The 19,564-nt window shown below is 38.9% G+C and overlaps 1 protein-coding gene across 1 annotated transcript in view; it reads right to left on the minus strand.

The window, feature by feature from the left end:
- The window catches only part of ACOX2 (acyl-CoA oxidase 2), a 1,215,466-nt gene that overhangs the window by 194,621 nt on the left and 1,001,281 nt on the right, over window positions 1-19,564 (minus strand). The window contains exons 10-11 of the mRNA XM_044078809.1: window positions 13,680-13,838; window positions 5,363-5,468 (exon numbers count right to left, since the gene is read on the minus strand). Coding sequence (XP_043934744.1) covers window positions 5,363-5,468; window positions 13,680-13,838 — 265 coding nt within the window. The remainder of the gene's footprint in view (window positions 1-5,362; window positions 5,469-13,679; window positions 13,839-19,564) is intronic.

The following is a 19,564-nucleotide window of genomic DNA, read 5'->3' on the forward strand; positions in this document are numbered from 1 at the left end:
AAGTGTAGCAAACTACTTTTTTGTACATAATTTCTGGTTTCTCCACTTTCAAGACAATTCTGAGGCAAGCATGAAGAGTCCTGAAGAGACTTTTCTTAAAAAGAAATACAAATAAAATTTAACCAATTCGAAAAGTATTCTCACATTAAAAAAATTCAAAATCTCAAAGACTGATGGAAAATCGTTAACAATTTAGACTTATCTGATTTCTACATGGTGTGTCAGTGTTTCTAATATCATATTACAAGTTCTGCAGTATAGATAAGTGGCTTTAAATTCACCCTCTCAACGGTACTGGCTCAGACATCTTTTACAAAGTTCTAACTTTTAAAAATCTTATACAAGATGACTAAGCATCTTTATGTATTGTATCCTGTTTTAACTTCAAACTGCTAAACACTGTGGAAGTAATTACAGTAGAGATTCCATTATCCAAATGTAAATTATCCGACACGTCAATTATCTGAACCACCCTTCCAATGTTTTCAGGTAAGAAAAATCATAACGTCTGAATACATAAACATTATATATATTCACTCTGAGCTTCTAGCCAGCTTGTGTGTGGAAAATAGTCTTTAGAGGACAATTCCTCATTGGTCAGATCTGACCCCAAGCAAATCACCCTAGACATCCACAACCCACCCTCACCTCCCATTAGGGAAACCACCGTAAAAAATTTCTCCAAAGCCAACTTCACACTTCTTAAGACAGAAGTGGCAAACTTCACGACACCCATGCTGACGGACAATACAGATACGACTGCTGAATCCTATACAATTGCACTTTATAAGCACTTACACAAGTGCATGGATCGTGCAATCCCTAACAGAACCAAGATTCTATCCTCCAAAAAAAGGAAGCCAATCTGGTGGTCCCCTGCTAAAAACAAACTCTACAACAGAAGAAAGAAACTGTTGCAAAAAAGAGTAAAATCCCATGACTGGAGGAACTCTGTGGTCAGCCTCAGTAAGAAGCTGAGATCCCTCATAAAATCCTCCAAAGCTAGTTACGAAAACAAAATCGCCACTGATTCTAAAGACAACCACAAAGCATTCTATAGCTATGTCAAGCATCTCAATGGCAACACTCAGATCTGCTCTGAGTTACAGCACAATGGCACTAAATATGCAGAACCAACTGATATTGCCAACATCCTGGCAGATAGGTTCACTGCTAACTTTACCCCTCTGTCATGCCCTAAAGGGCCCAAATCTATACCGGAAGAATGCAAAGTACCTGTAATCATGGCTGCACAGGTAAAAAACACATTCTCCAAAGCCAAGAACACAGCATCCATGGGACCTGACAACATCCCAGGCTGCGTTCTACATGAACTACAGAATGAACTGGCACCCCACCTAAGTACCATGTTCAATCATAGCTTCACCTTAGGCTTTGTGCCCACTGAATGGCGCACAGCAACGGTTATCCCACTCCACAAAGGGGGAGCCACCATGGACCCCGGGAACTACCGCCCCATTAGCCTGACGAGCCTGATCTGCAAGGCTATGGAGCATATCATCATAGACCTTATAAACAATGACATTGGTAATCTTCAAACTCTGGACCCTACCCAGTTTGGGTTTGTAAAAGGCAGATCATGTCTCCTAAACCTGATAGACTTCTTTGACGCGGTCACCAAAGCCGTAAATGAGGGTAAGGTAGTTCACACAGCCTATCTAGATCTTGCCAAGGCTTTCGACACCATCCCCCACTCTGGAATTATAGACAAACTCACTAAACTAGGTATAAATCCCTATGTCACAAGATGGGTTGCCAACTGGCTCACTGACAGAACCCACATTGTGAAAGTAGCAGACTCTAAATCCAACTTCAGACCAGTGGAGTGGAGTACCACAGGGTTCAGTCCTAGGTCCTCTCCTGTTTGGCATCTACTTCTCTGAAGTACAGGCTAACACAGGTCTTTGGCTAACAAAGTTTGCAGATGCCTGCAAACTAGGAGCTATAATCAAAACTCCTAATGATGTGGACATCCTACAAAAGGGCCTCACTGAGACAGATGCCTGGTGTCAAAGCCATGGCCTCACGCTCAATGCCAAAAAGTGCATTGTCATCCCTTTTGGTAAAAACTCTGTACCCATGAACTACTACATAGGCGTTAGTCTACTTAACACCGAAAGTGTGATAAGAGACCTTGGGACACAGGTGGACAGTAGTCTCTCCTTTGGTATTCACATCGCCACAGTAGTCAGGAAATCCTTCTACATGGCACATCTCATCACAAAACATTTCTCATCCAGGAAAAAAAGAGGTCATTGTTCCCCTCTACTCACCACTCATTAGACCCATTATAGACTACAACACCTCTTTTGGTATGTACCTCACAAGACATCTACAACAACTGGAAAGGCCACAGAAATACCTCACAAAGAGGATTACTGGCCTCAAACAGATGCCCTACGCAGACCGTCTCAAAAAACTCCAGCTTTACTCTGTCACATATCACCTACTCAGAGGCGATCTCTGCCTAACATACAAAACTATGTCAAACTCAGAGCTGTTGGACATGCTCCATGTAAAGAAATCCTAATCCCTCCGAGCTACGTGCTCTAGGGACCTAAACCTTGTCACCACAATAAACAGAACATGCTGGAGGGATAGATTCCTGTCCCAGAGACTTCCCATATGCTGGAACAAACTACCTATCTATATCAAACAAAGCTCCTCATTAGCACTCTTCAAGAAAAATCTTGATGATTGGATGGGAGATAGGAAATTCACCCAGGGGATCACTTCTGTGGCTCTGCTTGACAGGGGACAGGAAAATAATTTTCTTGGGTGGCAAAAGCCAGGGTACCGTTTGACTAGGCTTATATAGGCCCTAGGGCCAATAGCCTAGTACCTACCTATGAACCTATTGTCCACTGGAATCGCTGAATGCTTGAAAAGTGTATTCCTGCATGCAGAAAAAACACAGTTTTGAAGCTTTTTATCTGGTTCAATTATATGTTTAATTATCTGAACTACCTTCGGTCTCAATTAGTTCGGATAACTGACTCTCTACTGTAGGTCAAATATTTAAAAGCTGTAGCCAAAGCTGCAGTTCTATGCTGCCAGTACTGCCTAGCTTTGTCTCTTTAATCCTAATATCTTTAAATAATCACAGGCTAGAACATGACTAACAGTCTGTAAATCTTCTGTACCACCAAGCTCCTGTAGCTAAGCACTACACAGCCCACAGCTACAAAAGCAGAGTTTTGGTTTCTCAGTTCAGCACAGCTCCACCAGCCAAGGCTTTGAGTTCAATCAATACAGCAGGTATGCACAAACTAATAAACAGTTGAAATAGTGAACTGGTAGCAATCAAAAGCTATGATGATATAAAATGAAATAAGTTAAATTTAGTTAGCACACCAGAGTTAGCACTCTATCAGTGAGGTTCCTTAGGTAAGTACTTAGAACCTTATACTTTAACAAGGGTTCAATGGTAGCTTTTGGATTACAGAAGATGAAAATTTTAAATGATTAAAAACTGCTTCTATAAATCATATTTTTGGAAATACATTGACCACAGTGAGAGTGGACGAGGACTACTACAAGGGATTTGTCTTTACCCCAAGGTGCACTAGTGCTGGAGTTGATTGTTTTGCATACAGAGACTCAAAGGAGTATAGCCATTTGTATAACAGGAGTCTGCCCTCACCAAAAAGTATCTGGTTTGTGATTGGAGTTTTGAACAAATTGTATACAAAACTCTCATTTGATTAAAGGGCTCATAAATAAGTATCCAGCACCTCTGAAGAAGTTAAAAAAAACAGCAACATAGCATGCTGTATGCTTTCCTTCAGCTAAAATGTTAAATAAATATCAGTTCAACGGTACTTCAGAAGAATTGTTTATGGCCTTCAACATTTTCAGACAGCAATAGTAATGTTGCAAACTACATTCAGTAGGCTTTCTTAGTGTCTTAAGATAGATTCATTCAAAAGCAGTATGATCACTGCTTATTGAAGAGCTGCTCACTGAAAGTTGAATTTCCAGAAAAGTTTACTGGCCGAGCCTATTAAGCTGTAAATAGCAATGGAATACAAGACTGCAATGAAAACACATAAGAAAGTTTTAGGGGGATGAAAATGTGTATGTGTGTGTGCGTATGTTGGGTGAGGGAATTAAAAATCAAGAGGTTAAGCTACAGATTAAGAAGGACATAAACTCATTCAAACATTCCCAAAAAGAGCTCAAACTTTTCCTCATCAACCAGGCTCGATACAAGTCCTTCCTTGATAGCTCCGTCACCTAAACTGACATCAGCAATACAATAAATGATCCTGTACACAAAAAGTCTTCTGTCTCATTCACCACCACGTAGATAAAGAAGTGAGAACAGTCACCACGATAAAACTTCTTCAACGCAAGTAAAGTCCAATAGGGCCTATTGGACTTTACTTGCGTTGAAGAAGTTTTATCGTGGTGACTGTTCTCACTTCTTTATCTACTTTGTTTTCTGGTTTTGGTGAGAACGTCTTTGGTAGTGAGCTGTGTTCCTTATTCACAATTCATTCACCACCACCCTTTTAACTCCCCTTCTCCGTTCTTGTCCATTCCATGCATTACAGCAACACATAATACTGTATTTTGTAATAAATTTCCTCTTACACATCACTACCTATATATATTATTTTCTGACAGCCTGTGTAAGTCACCCTTTTATTGCATAAATTCTACTGTATTGTATATCTGGAGCTGAGCCTAAAACTTGTCCATTGAAGTTAATACTCTATCCTGGTCCACAAGTGAATGAAAGACTGCATGAATGAATAAGTAAATACTGTGCTGTATTACCCAGAGAAAATGGAATAGATCAGAGAAAAGGGAATAGATCAGAGAAAAGGGAATAGATCAGGTGTGTGTGTGTGTGTGTGTGTGTGTGTGTGTGTGTGTGTGTGTGTGTGTGTGTGTGTGTATGTGTGTGTGTGTGTGTGTGTGTGTGTGTGTGTGTGTGTGTGTGTGTGTGTGTGTGTAAAGAAAACACCAGGTGGTTAAGCCACTGATTAAGCAGTACATACAGTGTGTGTGTGTGTGTGTGTGTGTGTGTGTGTGTGTGTGTGTAAAGAAAACACCAGGTGGTTAAGCCACTGATTAAGCAGTACATACAGTGTGTGTGTGTGTGTGTGTGTGTGTGTGTGTGTGTGTGTGTGTGTGTGTGTGTGTGTGTAAAGAAAACACCAGGTGGTTAAGCCACTGATTAAGCAGTACATACAGTGGTACATACATAGAGAAAAAAACAATAGATATGGATCAAAATGTCCTTGTCTTTTGAAAATTCCTATGCTACTTCATGGGCTATAAGTAACAGAAAATACCCTGCTGAAATCCATTGTCTCTGCTTGTAGTTGCTTACCTCTGCTGCCTGCACAAGCTTTACAGAAGAATTATTCCAAGCCACATACTGTTCGACTCCTGACTGTATCTGAGACTGCAGCATGCTTGCAGCTTCCTTAATGAGCCTGGAAAAAAAACACCTTCCATCAATATGTATTCTGCAGTGAATAAATCATGTGCTAACTTTATTGTAAGCTAATGGGCATTAACTGATCTTACAATCCTTTACAGTTAAAAGATATGACACTGTGCTTATTTCATTCATGGGTCCAGTATATTCACTCACTGATAAGTCTTCAAAAGACTGCTGGTATCCTTTTGAGTGGTGGCTTAATTCATTTAATCTTACCACAGAACAACAGACTGATTTAACTGTTAGTAAAGGTAAGCTCAATCAGTATCATTAATCTAAAAAACATTTTTATATCCATTATTGTGTTTCGCTAGAAACAATGAATCACTAGACACTACTGATGCCTATGTTACTGAAAAAAGTGGTAAACCTTTCTGAATTCATTAACTACTTCTGTCACAGTGCTTTTGCTGTCAGCTCATTCAGAAAGGTTATTCAAGGTATACAAGACTGGTAACCTTTATGAATCCTCCGCTATGAGTTTGATCAGCTGCATGATTCACTCCTGAATGATAGTAAATGCCCACAGTATTAAAAACACAAAAGTTAGAAGCACACTACTAAACCATCATGGTATGGAAGTTACATGCAACTTAATGTCCAGTGCTTCCGCATTGTAGTCTTCAGATACTTAATAAAAACAGAAAAAAATAACATACAGCAGGTTAAATAATATCACCACATTAATCAACCACTTACACAATCAAATAAGACATCACCAATTAAGGTCATTACTGGGTCCTAGAGCATTCACAGTCTGATATTTAAGAATTAAATGTGCCTCTTTATGAAAAAGAAAACTGTCAGCAGTAATACAGTAAATAAATCTCATTAGTTAATACGTTTGTAACACATTAACATGTTTGCAACACAATGATAATACCATTGAGCAGTAGACATTACAAACAAATTAATGTGAAACATCTTGAAAATGTCCTTGAATTCTACATTCATATTTTCTTTTGCTTCTACCAAAATATCATGCCACAAATGCATGGAGATAAAACAATATTTAATAGAGCTTACTGATTATGCCCTTTTGCCTTAGCATATTCCCCATGGGCTTCAGTCTGTAAACCTACAGTCTGGGGCCTCGCTCAGTAATTCCCATAAATGACATATGATGAATTGTGAATAAAACTTGGCTGGATAGATATTTAAAATCAAGTTGTAAGACAAATCAAGTATTTAAATATACATTCGTAATTGAACAGTTGAAAAGTAACAGTAGGTTTTTCTTTAAACTTTCGGTGGATTAGGGCTAATCTTAGCATGGTTAACAGATAGCAAGGTTGTGGATGATTCTAAAGAAGATAGTCATATTTCAACTGGAGGGCAATATTAAAGGGATGTGGAAAAGAGGTCAAAAGTTAAATGGGGGAGAAGACTCTGAAGTATTTGGCGTTTAGATCCCAAATCAGATGGAGGTCATTTGATACAAGAATGCAAAGGGTATGGCTAACAGAATGTAAGTAGACATGAGCAGTTAGGAAGAGGAGAGATTGTCATTTTGGAAAGAATCAAAACAGTCAAAATGATTTTTCTGACGAAAATGATGAATTGTTTCCTCTACACACCCTGGACGTTAAAGGAAAGATAGATTATGTGTCTGGAAAGGATCGTGGGGGGGGGGGGGGTCCAGACAAGGAAGTAACCAAAACAGAAAAGGAGAAATATGATATGGCTGACAGCTTGGGGAGCTTAGTATGTCAGATGTAAAAAGACATGGTTCACAGTCACTAAAATTCAAGCAGGCTCTTCCACTCAAGAGATTGTAACTTTAAGGACAGTCCCTATTTGGGAACAATTGGACAAATTTGGGTAGGTACAAGGTTGAAGGATGTCTTGGTACTGATGAGTAGGAAGGCAACCATAGGAATAAGAGTGGATAAGAAAAGGGTTAGCAATCAGGGAGGAGGAGTATGTAAGGAAATGTGTGGAGTGCAGGAGTGAAAGTATGATTCCAAATGAGGAAGCTGGCTTCTGAAACAAACAGTCTTAAGATAGGAGAAAAGGTTAGGCAGGATGATAACAAGAATCATCTACAAGTGAAATCAAGACCTTCAACTTTTTAACTTTTTGTGATCCCATATTTGCTGTATGCAGCCCAATCACTTTGGGCACCGCCTGCCTTAAACCGTTCTTAATCAGCTATATCCAAGTACAAAACTTGTTATTTGGGAGGCACACTGGCCAAGACTGGCTTGGGAGTAGATGGGTGTTCCTGATGTGTGTGTCTGTGTGTGTGTGTGTGTATGTATATATATGTATGTGTATATATATATATATATATATATATATATATATACACACACATATATATGTTGTGTGTGTGTGTGTGTATATATATATATATATATATATATATATATATATATATATATATATATATTAGTATGGAAAGCCATGCTAATTGAAGCAGTGAGCGCACAAATTTATTCTGACTGGTGGGGAATTTTTGGTGGTGGATAGTTAACTAATCACCTAATTCAGCTTAATGGCTTAAGAAAAAGATATACTGAAAATCCTAAGGATGAGTTCCTCCTTACCAATGCATATTTAATCCAAATCAGTGACACCCTAAAGGATCTCCAGGATATAACCTTCTTTTATCGTAATGTATGGTATCAGCTGATGAATCATGGATTAGGTTACAGTGAGGGATCGATATGAGGTACAGTTAGAGGACCAAATACTGTTTAGAATTTTACAGCAGAAGGAAAAGAAAATGAGATGGTTAACTTATAGTGACTCCCAGGATAATAATTCTAGAAAATAATAATAAGAGATGCGGGGCAAAATTTGCTTCCAATAAAAGCACTGGTTTCAATAGCACATAAGTCACTACATTTGATTAGTGTTAATGTAATAAAGAAACATATACAGGGATGGGACAAACTATTAAATACTGATCTCTAACATAAGGTGGAAATCAGTTCTGAAAAATGTAAGATCCCCCACCAACTTAAGAAAATTCAGGAATTTTGAATGGAAATGTTTGCATAAATATTTTTTACACACCTGAAGGATTCTGGAACACTTATAATAAGCCCACTATTGAATGCTGGAGATATCAAACAGAGGAGGAGGTAACTAGTTACATACTTACTGGGGTTGTGATAGGTTAAGATAACTGTAATGTAAACTCTGGAAATTCTGATATTAATTACTGGAGAGTCATATTACTTATGATTAGAGGAACAACTGGGGATATCAAATATGAAGAAACAGTTATTTTGCTTATTGATTATAGTGAATACAAAGGCAATACCGAGGTGACAATGGCTGAATAAGAAAAATCATTAACAGTAAAACAGAAATCAAAATGCATCAGGAAATGGGATCCATTGCTGTGCTAAAACAACACAAGTATGTCAATAATACATAGATGATTCATTCTTCAATCATTTAGTTGTGAAGGAATAATTCTCTTTAGATAATGCAGCCTGTGATTAGATTCCCCTATGTATCAAGGTAGAGGTAGGAAGGGAAAAATAGATTTATTCTATTTACAGTTAACTTATTATAAGGTGTAAGGTAATATTTCATTTCCTTCTGCATTTTGTTACTGTTCTTGTTATCACTTAAGAACTTTTTGTGGGTTTCCTTTTCAATATTTTTTGTTTTTACATTGTTCAATGTTTAACAAAATGTCTTGATGTCTAAAAAAGTCTGAGGCCCCACCTTCTCTACAACAGTACACTGTTTGTACTCATTACACATAGTCAACGACTTGCTGTATTTCCCTCAATACCTTTCCCTGAGCCCTAATAATACTTTTACTAAGGTCAGGGCCTCTTACTTACTAAAATTAATTATTTGCTCCCAATATTTTAAATATTTAAATTTTCTAGCCATCAATTCATATCCCTCTCCTGAATCTCACCATATTCACTTACAGTGTCTCATCTCTGCAGTTAGTTTGTACTACACCACTTCCCACTGAACTATATTTAGTAATATTTCTTGCTAACTTTGACATATCAGACCTTTTACCTGTCCTTTTCTGAAACTATATCACTACAGAATTATCTCTGAACACAATATTCCTCCAACAACTTAGATTTTCAGTATGCTATATACTTTTTATTATGATACAATATTTTACTGTCACCATCTTGTTATGAAATTCATGATCTCTGACACCAAGACCCGTCTCTTTTTTCTGGAGGATCAGCTTGGTCGAGGATGCATTGTGATGACCTTGCGGCCACATATAATTGCTAATTTGCTTGGTAAGCATCTTACAGAATCACTTGGGGTGGCGGCTATGAACTGCTTGTGAAATATAGAGAACATGTTGGAAAATGTGCATTTGTACATCCTGAACACACTGTGGGAAATTCAGCAGGATATCTCTATAAGATAAAAAAAAAGAGAATTAGTACAATGATTGATGATTTTGCATATATGGGTATTTCTACTTAAATTCTATAGATGGGGAATAATTGACTGTGGAAGCAGATATTTTTGCGTCATTCAGTTTATAACCTGCCAAAGTTCTGAATTATTTCAGAATCCTCACTGCCTGCTAATTTGCTATTCAGGAGTACCTAGGTAAATCAAGAGATCATCTGTGTAAAGAGAACGATGATATACCTTGACATAACAATACCTCCCCCTCATAGTGCCATGAACTTGTATGTAAGGGATTGAAGGTACAGGGCAAAAAATGACTGGGAAACAGGGCAGCCTTGCCTTGTCCCTTTGTTAATTCTGAAATATTCATACTAGCAAGCAGCCATAGAGCTTTACTCTGGGCCATTTTTTTTATGTACATTACCTCCAGTAAATCCGTAAACCTTTGAGGGAAGCAGACTTTGTTAAGAATTGGGAGCAGATACCTCCACTCAACATGGATGAATGCTTTTTCCAGCATCAAAACTGAGGAATAACACATGCTTACTATTCAGATTTACATGCTATAATAAATATACGGAAACAACATTATTATCAAAGGTCTGCCTACCTTGGATAAATCCCAAATGATCACAATTCATAAGTACTGGCATCCAAGGTGACAATCTATGGGCAGAAATTAACTTTAGTAACTTGTAGTCTGAGTTATTGAGAAACTGGCCTGCGGGATGTGGGCTAAGAAGGCTCTCTGAGGTGGGTAGTTGTAGAAATTTCCTCTTCTCGCCAGTTTGGCACAATTAATAACATGTCAATCACTTGGGCAAGGTAGATACAAATCTCATCCCAAAGGTTAGTCACAATCAGCTGCAAATTGAAAGACTGAGGAAGTATAAGTCAGGATGCAGAGAGTAGCCCCACACTGTCTATCAATGTACCCTCGTCTGTAGGCAGGTGAATGAGACACTGAAAAAAGTGATTGTCACATGAACTGTGAGGCAAAGAAGTGGGCTTCTATCCACCTGTATCCTCACCCTGGCTGCCAAGGCCAAAAAGGTCCTGATCTCTCTCTGTGGACTGAAATTAACAATGGTGAAGGGTATTCACTTCTTCCCCACTGGAAGCAATCCTTCGAGTTTATGGTTAGATCAGGGCATGCAACTATGGAAAAACTTATGCAAGGAATGTGGTGCTTTGTCTCTCAAACAGAAGCTGAAATCTAATTTATGTGGGATTAGGTCTAAAAGATGTGCTATCTCTGTCATGAACCTGTATTTGCTCATATTTTCATAGGTATATACTATACTATAGACTACCAGGGCCTTTATAAGCCAATCCAATTGTGTCCCTATGTATCATAGGCATTTATTTGGAGGAGGTATATCAGGTAGGATGTTTCAAGAGGTTATGTGTGTGTGTGTGTGTGTGTGTGTGTGTGTGTGTGTGTGTGTGTGTGTGTGTGTGTGTGTGTGTGTCTGTGTGCAGGGGGGGGGGTAGTTTGGGCATTATAGTCTGCCCAGTAAATTGGCATGACACTGTATGGGTCGGTCACAACATATTCAATTCACCTGACACTCGTACATGCCTTTGCTTCATCTCACCTTTATTACTATGATGTCTTTAGCATAATGATCTCAGATATCCATTGCTAGCTCACAAAGAGACATTAATGTCTGTATCTTTGAAATACTTTCAACACAATATTTTTATGAGACATTTATTGGTTAACTGTGAAATGAAGAATCAGGTTAAAAACCCAACTTACAGCAATTTAAAATCTTTAGATGATCATGCTTCCAGGTGTATAAAGGATATTCCTCAATAAAACATTCTATGCCACATCCGCTATTATGAAGAATACTTAACAGTGATCATTCATATTCATATTTTTGGGGAAGCTGCATGATGGAGCAGTCATAAGATTTTTCTCTCACTTCTCTATGTCCAGGGTTCAATCTTGACTTCCAGTCACTGTCTGTATCATGTCTGCATGTCCTCTCTGTGAATCCATGGTTTTTTTCTTGGCATTTCAGTTTTCTCCTGAAAGAATGCTGATTGACTTGTTACACTAAAAATAAATTGTCCATATATATTGAATTTATGTCTGAAAAGGGATCTATGAATCAGCCCACTTGTCTTGTTAAAAACATTTTTTTAAAAAGGAATTCTTAGAGTATATTCTTGAGCTGCATCTTCCTTTTTTTTGTATTGCATCTCATTTTTGTCTACAGCCTCCTCCTTCTAATGTCAGGCATACTCTTTTCAACCTATTAGTTATTTATTCTCTTCCTACTCACTTCTAAGGTTCCTAAATAATCCAGAGGAATGCAGTTCCTATGAGGAAAATCCTTTTTGTGCTGGTGGCACTTCTGGTAAAAACTAGGACATGAAGGACTATTGTCATATTAGCAGATTTGTGTCACACCCCCAACCTCTCATTGACAATTGCAAATTACTCTGCTGTACGCAACACACTCAGTGCCATGCGGGATTCTGCAAATGATGGAACCATGGAGGGCTATTCTTCTGCACTCTTAATCTATGGTACTTTATTTACCTCTTTTTTTTTTTCATTTTTAGCCAGGCTGTAGCCCAGATCTATATCAACAACCATTCCTGCAGCAAAGGGAAAAATAATCCCATCTCTCCCTCCACAGAAAGCAAACTGGGACTGCACTGCCCTTTCTGTCACTTTTACCTCTGGGCATCCACCAGTTTAAGCTGCTATACAATCGTGGGTCACTAGTAACACTGTCAAGGCCAAAAGTCTGTGGAAGGTTTAGCTTGTTGTACCCATTTCGAAGACCTCACCAGCCTGTGACTTTACTTATCTCCTGTAAAGCCTCCAAATTGTGGCTATAGTGTTGTTTTTTCTTACTTTTGTTTGGAATCTGTTATGCTAAAATATCCTAAAGTCATCTTAATTACTACCTAATTTCTACATTTTCCAGTGCTGTTTTATTCTTTATAAACAGATGTTCTTTAAATTAATTTCAAGCTAAAAAAATCTTTCATTTTCCAAAAATTTTCCAAAAACAGAATATTTGGGATGAGGTTCAAAAAGTCAGCAAGCAGATAACTTATCCTATGATGACTTGCTCATGTAATGCTCCACAATGCTCACTAATTCACAAAGAGGGCTACAAATGCAGCCTGCATGAAAACTTGCATGCTCATAAAATTGTAGTTTAGCATCCCCCCCCCACACACACACACACCTGTTGTGAAATCTGTTATCCTCAGTACCATGAATTGTGATGGACATCAAGCTGAGAGACTTCACTTGCTGAGCTGCTCAGTGAATGGTCATGCATGTTTCATTTATTCGTTACACAGTGCAGGCTGAACAGCATTATGGCAATCACTGTAGCTGACATGCCTGGCTGTTACAGTACCCTCTACTGTGCTGTTTGTTGCAAAAAACTTAATCAAGATTCAAGAAAACAAGGTACACTAGCAACAGCTGCTTGTCAGCCTACCCAATGGTTCAGCAGTACTGATGGATTTTTTGGACTGCAAGTTCCACAGAAGAACAGTTTGCTCTGAGTCACAGGCTGCTTGTGCATACAGACCACAGTTTTGTGAACTTTGATCCACAATTGCACCATTTGCATAACCCAAACTACCCCTTGTTCCTAAGTGAACATTTTTTTTCTGAACTGGAGCCTTGGACTTGATGGTTGACTGCAAACTGGCGTTATGCTCTCTAGGATCTGTGGCAATTTTGATCCTGTTTTACTTGCCTATATTCCTAGCCTAATTGCTGATAATATTCTTCCTTTACAATGGATACAAAGAATACCATTATTAAATTCATGTAATAAATACTAAGTGCACATTTACTAACCTGCATGCCCTGTGTCTGTAAGTCTCTACGTAAGTATCTGGATTTAAGACATTCTTTTTGCTCACTGTCCTGGACTTGATATCTGATTCAGACAAATAAGCTACAGATGGAGGGAGACTCTGCCCAGACTGTGCTGCAGCAAGGCACTTAAATAAAAATCTGAAAAGGACAACACAGAAAAGATCGTAAGCATAAATAAAATGTGACTTAATACTTTATAAATGGTAGTTTCTACACTTTACTCAGGCTGTGTGTATTAAAAACAACACACTAAACAAAGAAAATATTTAATTTGTTATAATCTGCTATACTTTATTCAGGTTTTATGCTCAGAACAACCCCTTTCTGCAATTCAATTCAGGCTGGTTTATACAACATTCTACTGAGATTCAAATAGTTTACAGTAAATTAATAAACCATGAAAATACACAAAAGTAAATAAATACAATGTTAAATGTCATATGCAATTATCCTTACACATGCAGAATATTGCACACTACAACAGCCCTGAACTACACTGGACATGAAGATACAAACCTCACAAAGAAAAGTATAGTGAGGTGTGGCTGGCAGTAAGTCTGTTATGCTTTTTGGAACTCTGCATTGAAAGCCAACTAATTTTATGCAATGTTTAAACATATAATGGCTTGCATATGAAAATCTATATAGATTAGCAGAAAAATGCTAATGCATTTTTGCACTCCACTGTAGACATATATTTTATTTACTTATTTTTTTAACATTCGTTTACCAGGTAGAATCCGACTGGGCTAGAAGCCTGTTTTCAGCGGAGACCCGTCGAGAAAAGCTCCAAAAGGAAAAAAACAGATAAAATACAGAAATAGTACCATAGTAAAATATATAATAATGTAAAGAACGAGATAATACTTATTTCAACACAGAAACAAATTAGAACATGTAAAATAGAGAGACAGTACCATAGAAAATATATAACGATATAAAAAAATGAGATAAAATAATTTCAACATAGGGCACAAAAAAGAAAAACTTGACAGAGAAGAACTGAAACAGGCAGTGTGCATACATTATGAAAGATATGTGCACACAATAGTGACATTGTAAAACGTTAAACAGTGAAAAAGAAAAATGAAAATACACTAATAGAGAGATTACAGAAAGTTAAACAGTGACATTTTTTTAGATACTTGAAGTATTTAAAGTCTGTCAGGGCAACAATCAAATTTTACTTGATGAGTAACAAGCATTCAGCTATAAAGAGTGAAAGAGCGAAAAGAAAGAAAAAGTATAGGAGAGGAGATTATCCAGGGGGCCTACAAGGGCAGAGCCACTTGCTAGTGAGATATTCTTTTATTTTTGTTTTAAATGAAGAGTAGGAGGGGGTGCTTTGTAAGCCTGGGGGCAGAGCATTCCAGGACTTAGCTATTTTGTTAGAGTCGAGGGAGTCACCATGGTAGTTATGTGATTTTGTTATTTTGAGTAGTGGCCTATCAGAAGACCTTAGTGACCTGCTGTTTATCTGTAGTTAGACAAGGGTTGAAATTGCAGGGCAGTTATTGGGGTTGGGTATGATTTTGTGGATGAGAGTAAGTTGGTTTAATGTTAACAGGTTTGGAAGTTCTAGCCAGTTAAGTTGTCGAAGAGCAGAACAGTGATGGGCTTTAATGGGATGATTTGTGGCTGATTTTACAATTCGGTTATAGCAGGATTCTTGGTTTGAAGGTCGGCCTTGCACAGCTTGGTGAAGATACGAGAGGAGTAGAGAAATGTAGAGAGAAAATGAGATCTCGCTGTGGCAATCCTGGCATGGGGTGTTAGGTAAGGTTTGGCTCTGTAGAGAGCTCTGAGTTTAGAATAGACTTTTTTGATAGTTAGGGAACTATGTATATCAAATTTGAGCCAGTCATCAATTGTAATAAGTTGGCACAATTTTGGTACCATTTGCAGATTGAACAGAGAGAGGTAAGGAGCAGGACTTGGCAGTTTTGTTTGTGAAAATTAGTAACTTGGTCTTAATTGGGTTAAGAATGAGTTGGTGGTTTGATAGGAAAGTTTTAATTTCCTGGAATGAGTTTTGCATCTTTATTTGTAGTTCTTGTGGGGAAGGGGCGGAGCAGATAATGGATGTATCATCTGTATACTGAATGACTAAGACAAGTTGGGTTGCAGTATTAAGGTTATGAGTAAATATGATAAAAAGAAGGGTGCCAAGTATTGAACCTTGGGGTACACCAGTGGATACTGGCAGTAGTGGGGAGATTGTTCTCCCATTTAGTAGTCTGTTAACAGTTGGTAACTGATAAACCATGTCAGGGATGCTGCACTGAGACTGAATGTAGCAAGTCTGTTAAGAAGTAGTTGGTGGGAGATGATGTTGAAGGCTTTTGACATGTCCAGGAAAATTGCACAGACTAGTTGTTCATTGTTCACTAGGTGAGGAATAGTATTTGTGAAAGATAACAAGGCTGTGTTTGTGCTATACTGAGGTCTAAAGCCGTGCTGGGTCTCAGATAAAAGGTTATTAGTGGTAAGATGATTGAGGAGTTGTTGCTGAATACATTTCTTTATGATCTTGGGAATGGGTGAGAGGATAGCTATAGGGTGGTAGTTAGAGAGTTTTCTACAGGGACCACCCTTGTGAAGGGGGATGATGTGAGGCACTTTCCAGAGGAGAGGCACATTTTGTTCAGAGATAGAATGACTGATTAGTATAGAGATAGGATAGGCAATTGATAGTGCTGCTACTTTTAAGAATTCGTTAGGTAGATAATTTGCTGCCAGGCAGCAGGGTTTTAGTTTGCTTAGGAGCTTTTTAATGTAAGAAATGTGAATTGGTTTAAAAGAGAAGGAGTTTGAAGAACTAGAGGCAGGGGACGGGAGTGTGAGAGGTAGTTGTTGGTACTTGCTAAGGAGGCAGGAGGTACAGTTAATAAAGTTAGAGTTAAACCATGAAGCTAAGGGTTTATACACATTGGTAGTAGGATTGGGGTGGTGGAATTACCAGGGTTGAGGGGGAGGTTGACTGTTTGCCAGAATTTTTGTGGGTTGCGTAGGAACGTTTGTTGGGAGGTTTGGAAGTTGTGTTTTTATCATTGTAAATTTTTTTCTTAGTTTGATGATAAGTGGTGAGGTCAGTTTTCTTTTTGGTGGCTAAGTATAGGGCTCTTGCTCCATCCCTTTGTTTAATCAGCTGTTTGTCGTCATGAGAAAGCCATGGAAGTTGTTTCGATTTGCTGTGAATTTATCTGGTGGGGGCTAGGCTATTCAGTATTTCAAGAAATTTGTTGTTAAAGAATTCAACTGCAAGGTCCAGGTTTAGTTTTTTTAATAGGGACCAATCACATTGAGTAATAGATTAAATAGGTCATTGGAGTAATATTTTTTATTTCGGATGTATTTGATGGGATTGCAAGACTGAGTTTGTATTCTTTTTCTAAGTAGAAATGTTGGGGTGTGATCACTAAGGCTGATTGGAAGGTAGCTGGCTTGGTAACTCAGGTTGGGCTTGTTAGTATCCATATAACATATTTTCTGTAAACTTCTTTTAGTAGGAATATGTGTACTTTTGAAAAAACAATCCACGTTTTGCTTTTCTAGTAAGACATCTCATTGCTAGCACAAACAATAGGAAGTTATCAGCATGCATTCTCAAATTACCAAAATAAGAAGTTATGTACCTACCATAACGTTCCATGTTAGTTGTCTTCTCTCGCCTTCTTTCTTGCTTGATGGGTTCGGAGCCGATCCTCGGCTCCGACTCGGCACTTGCTTTAGCTCGAGAACTCCTTTTACCAGCTCGAGGCAGCCCCATATCCCATGATGCAAGGCAGTAAGTACCCAGATCTCGTTTGTTGACAAAGGGCAATAACACCAAGCATAAAATACTTCCCAAAGGAAAAAGAAACTTACAGATGGAAAAAGGACCAGGTCTGAATGGTCTTTAGCATAATAGTTTCTTATACAAGGTCTGTCCAGGCCAGGGGGAAGGAGGGAGGGTCGCAAGAAAGAAGGCGAGAGAAGACAACTAACATGGAACGTTATGGTAGGTACATAACTTCTTAATGTTAAGTTGTCAATCTCGCCTTCATTCTTGCTTGATGGGACCGTCCTAGCACCTCTATCCTGGGTGGCTCAATGGAACAAACTCTTGAGGACTGTAGAGCCAAAACTGGCTCTGTCCCTGGAGGCCAAGTCCAATTTGTAATGGGAAACAAAAGTGTGAGGAGTGGCCCAAGTGGCCGCTGCACAAATAGTGTCCAAAGGCAGTCTAGCTTGAAAAGCTGTAGAAGTAGCTAAACTCCTAGTTGAATGTGCTTTAGGTTTTGAGCACAGTTGTTTTCCCCTGATCGTATAAATTTCAGTGATGACCGAAGAAAGCCATCTGGACAAAGTCACTTTAGAAACAGGAAGGCCTTTTTTATTATCCGCATAGGAAACAAAAAGTTGATCAGATTTTCTAAATTTCTTTGTCCTGTTCAAGTAATATCTAAGCTGACGGTGGACGTCAAGATAATGTAGCTTTTGTTCAGCTCTATCTGAATAGTTAGGAAAAATACAGGAGATCAATGGATTGATTCAGATTGTTATTGAAGCGACCTTAGGTAAAAAGGATGGATTAGTTCTCAAAGATACTCTGTCTTTGTGAAAAATCAAATAGGGGGGTCGAACCGAAAGAGCATGAAGTTCAGACACCCTCCTGGCAGATGTAATAGCCACTAGGAATAACGTTTTCCAAGAAAGATATTTCAGGGAACAAGAAACAGCTGGCTCGAAGCGGGGAAGAATCAAGGATGTCAGCACTAAATTTAGATCCCACTGAGGAGGAGGATTCCTGATTGGAGGCTTTAGTAGGAAAATTCCTTTCAAGAAGGCCCTGCAGAGCCTATGGGACATAATATTATGATCTGCTATCCCGACATGAAAATTAGAAATAGCAGCCAACTGAACTCTGACTGTGGAAGAAGAGGAGCCTGCATGAAAAATCTCTGCTAAGAAGTCCAGAACTGCCTGAACAGGGGCAGTAAAAGGATCGATATTTTGGGCCTTAGCCCAATAAGAGAAACGTTCCATTTGCTTGTGTAAATCCTCCTGGTAGAGGATTTTAGTGAAGTTACTATGATATCTCTAACTGGGTTAGAGATCAAAGGAAGCCTGGCTAAGGAAGGAAGTGGAGCAACCATGCTGTGAGGTTGAGAGAAGGGATTGACTGGTGCAGCTGACCGGATTGGTGAATCAGTAGATCTGGCACTGGGTCCAGATGCCACGGCTGCACCAAAAGGTGATGATGGAGGAACGGGAACCAAACTTGTCGAGGCCAGTAAGGGGCAATGAGAATCAATTTGGCTCTCAAAACGGTAGCTTTCTGGATCACCTGAGGGATCAGAGGAAATGGAGGGAAGGCATAAAGAAGTCCCTGGGGCCAATCCTGGGTCAGAGCGTCTCTGGGGGGATGGCCTGATAGAGGAAGAGGCTGAAGAAGTCTGGACATTTGCTGTTTTGGGGAGTAGCAAAAAGATCGCAACATGGACGACCCCATTCCAGAAAAATCTCTTCCACTATGGATTGTTTGAGAGACCACTCGTGAGGCATGAGAATAGCTCTGCTCAATCTGTCCGCTATAATGTTGGTTTTCCCAGGGATATGCGTTGCTACCAGAAACCGATGAGAGGAGATCGCCCATTGCCATAGTCTGAGCGCTTCTCGACACAAGGGGTAGGACTTGGTTCCGCCCTGTTTGTTGATACACCAAACTACAGACATGTTGTCTGTGTGGACTGCAATTGTCCCTACGGGAAGAAAGTCGTTGAGGGCTTGCAACGTTAAAAGCACTGCTCTCATCTCCAGGACATTTATGTGCAGATGGTACTCGAGCGGTTGCCACGTCCCATGAACCATCCTGCCCTGAT

The sequence above is a fragment of the Protopterus annectens genome, chromosome 7.part1 (assembly GCF_019279795.1).
Source record: "Protopterus annectens isolate FY-2018-M chromosome 7.part1, PAN1.0, whole genome shotgun sequence".
NCBI classification, from domain to species: Eukaryota; Metazoa; Chordata; order Ceratodontiformes; family Protopteridae; genus Protopterus; species Protopterus annectens.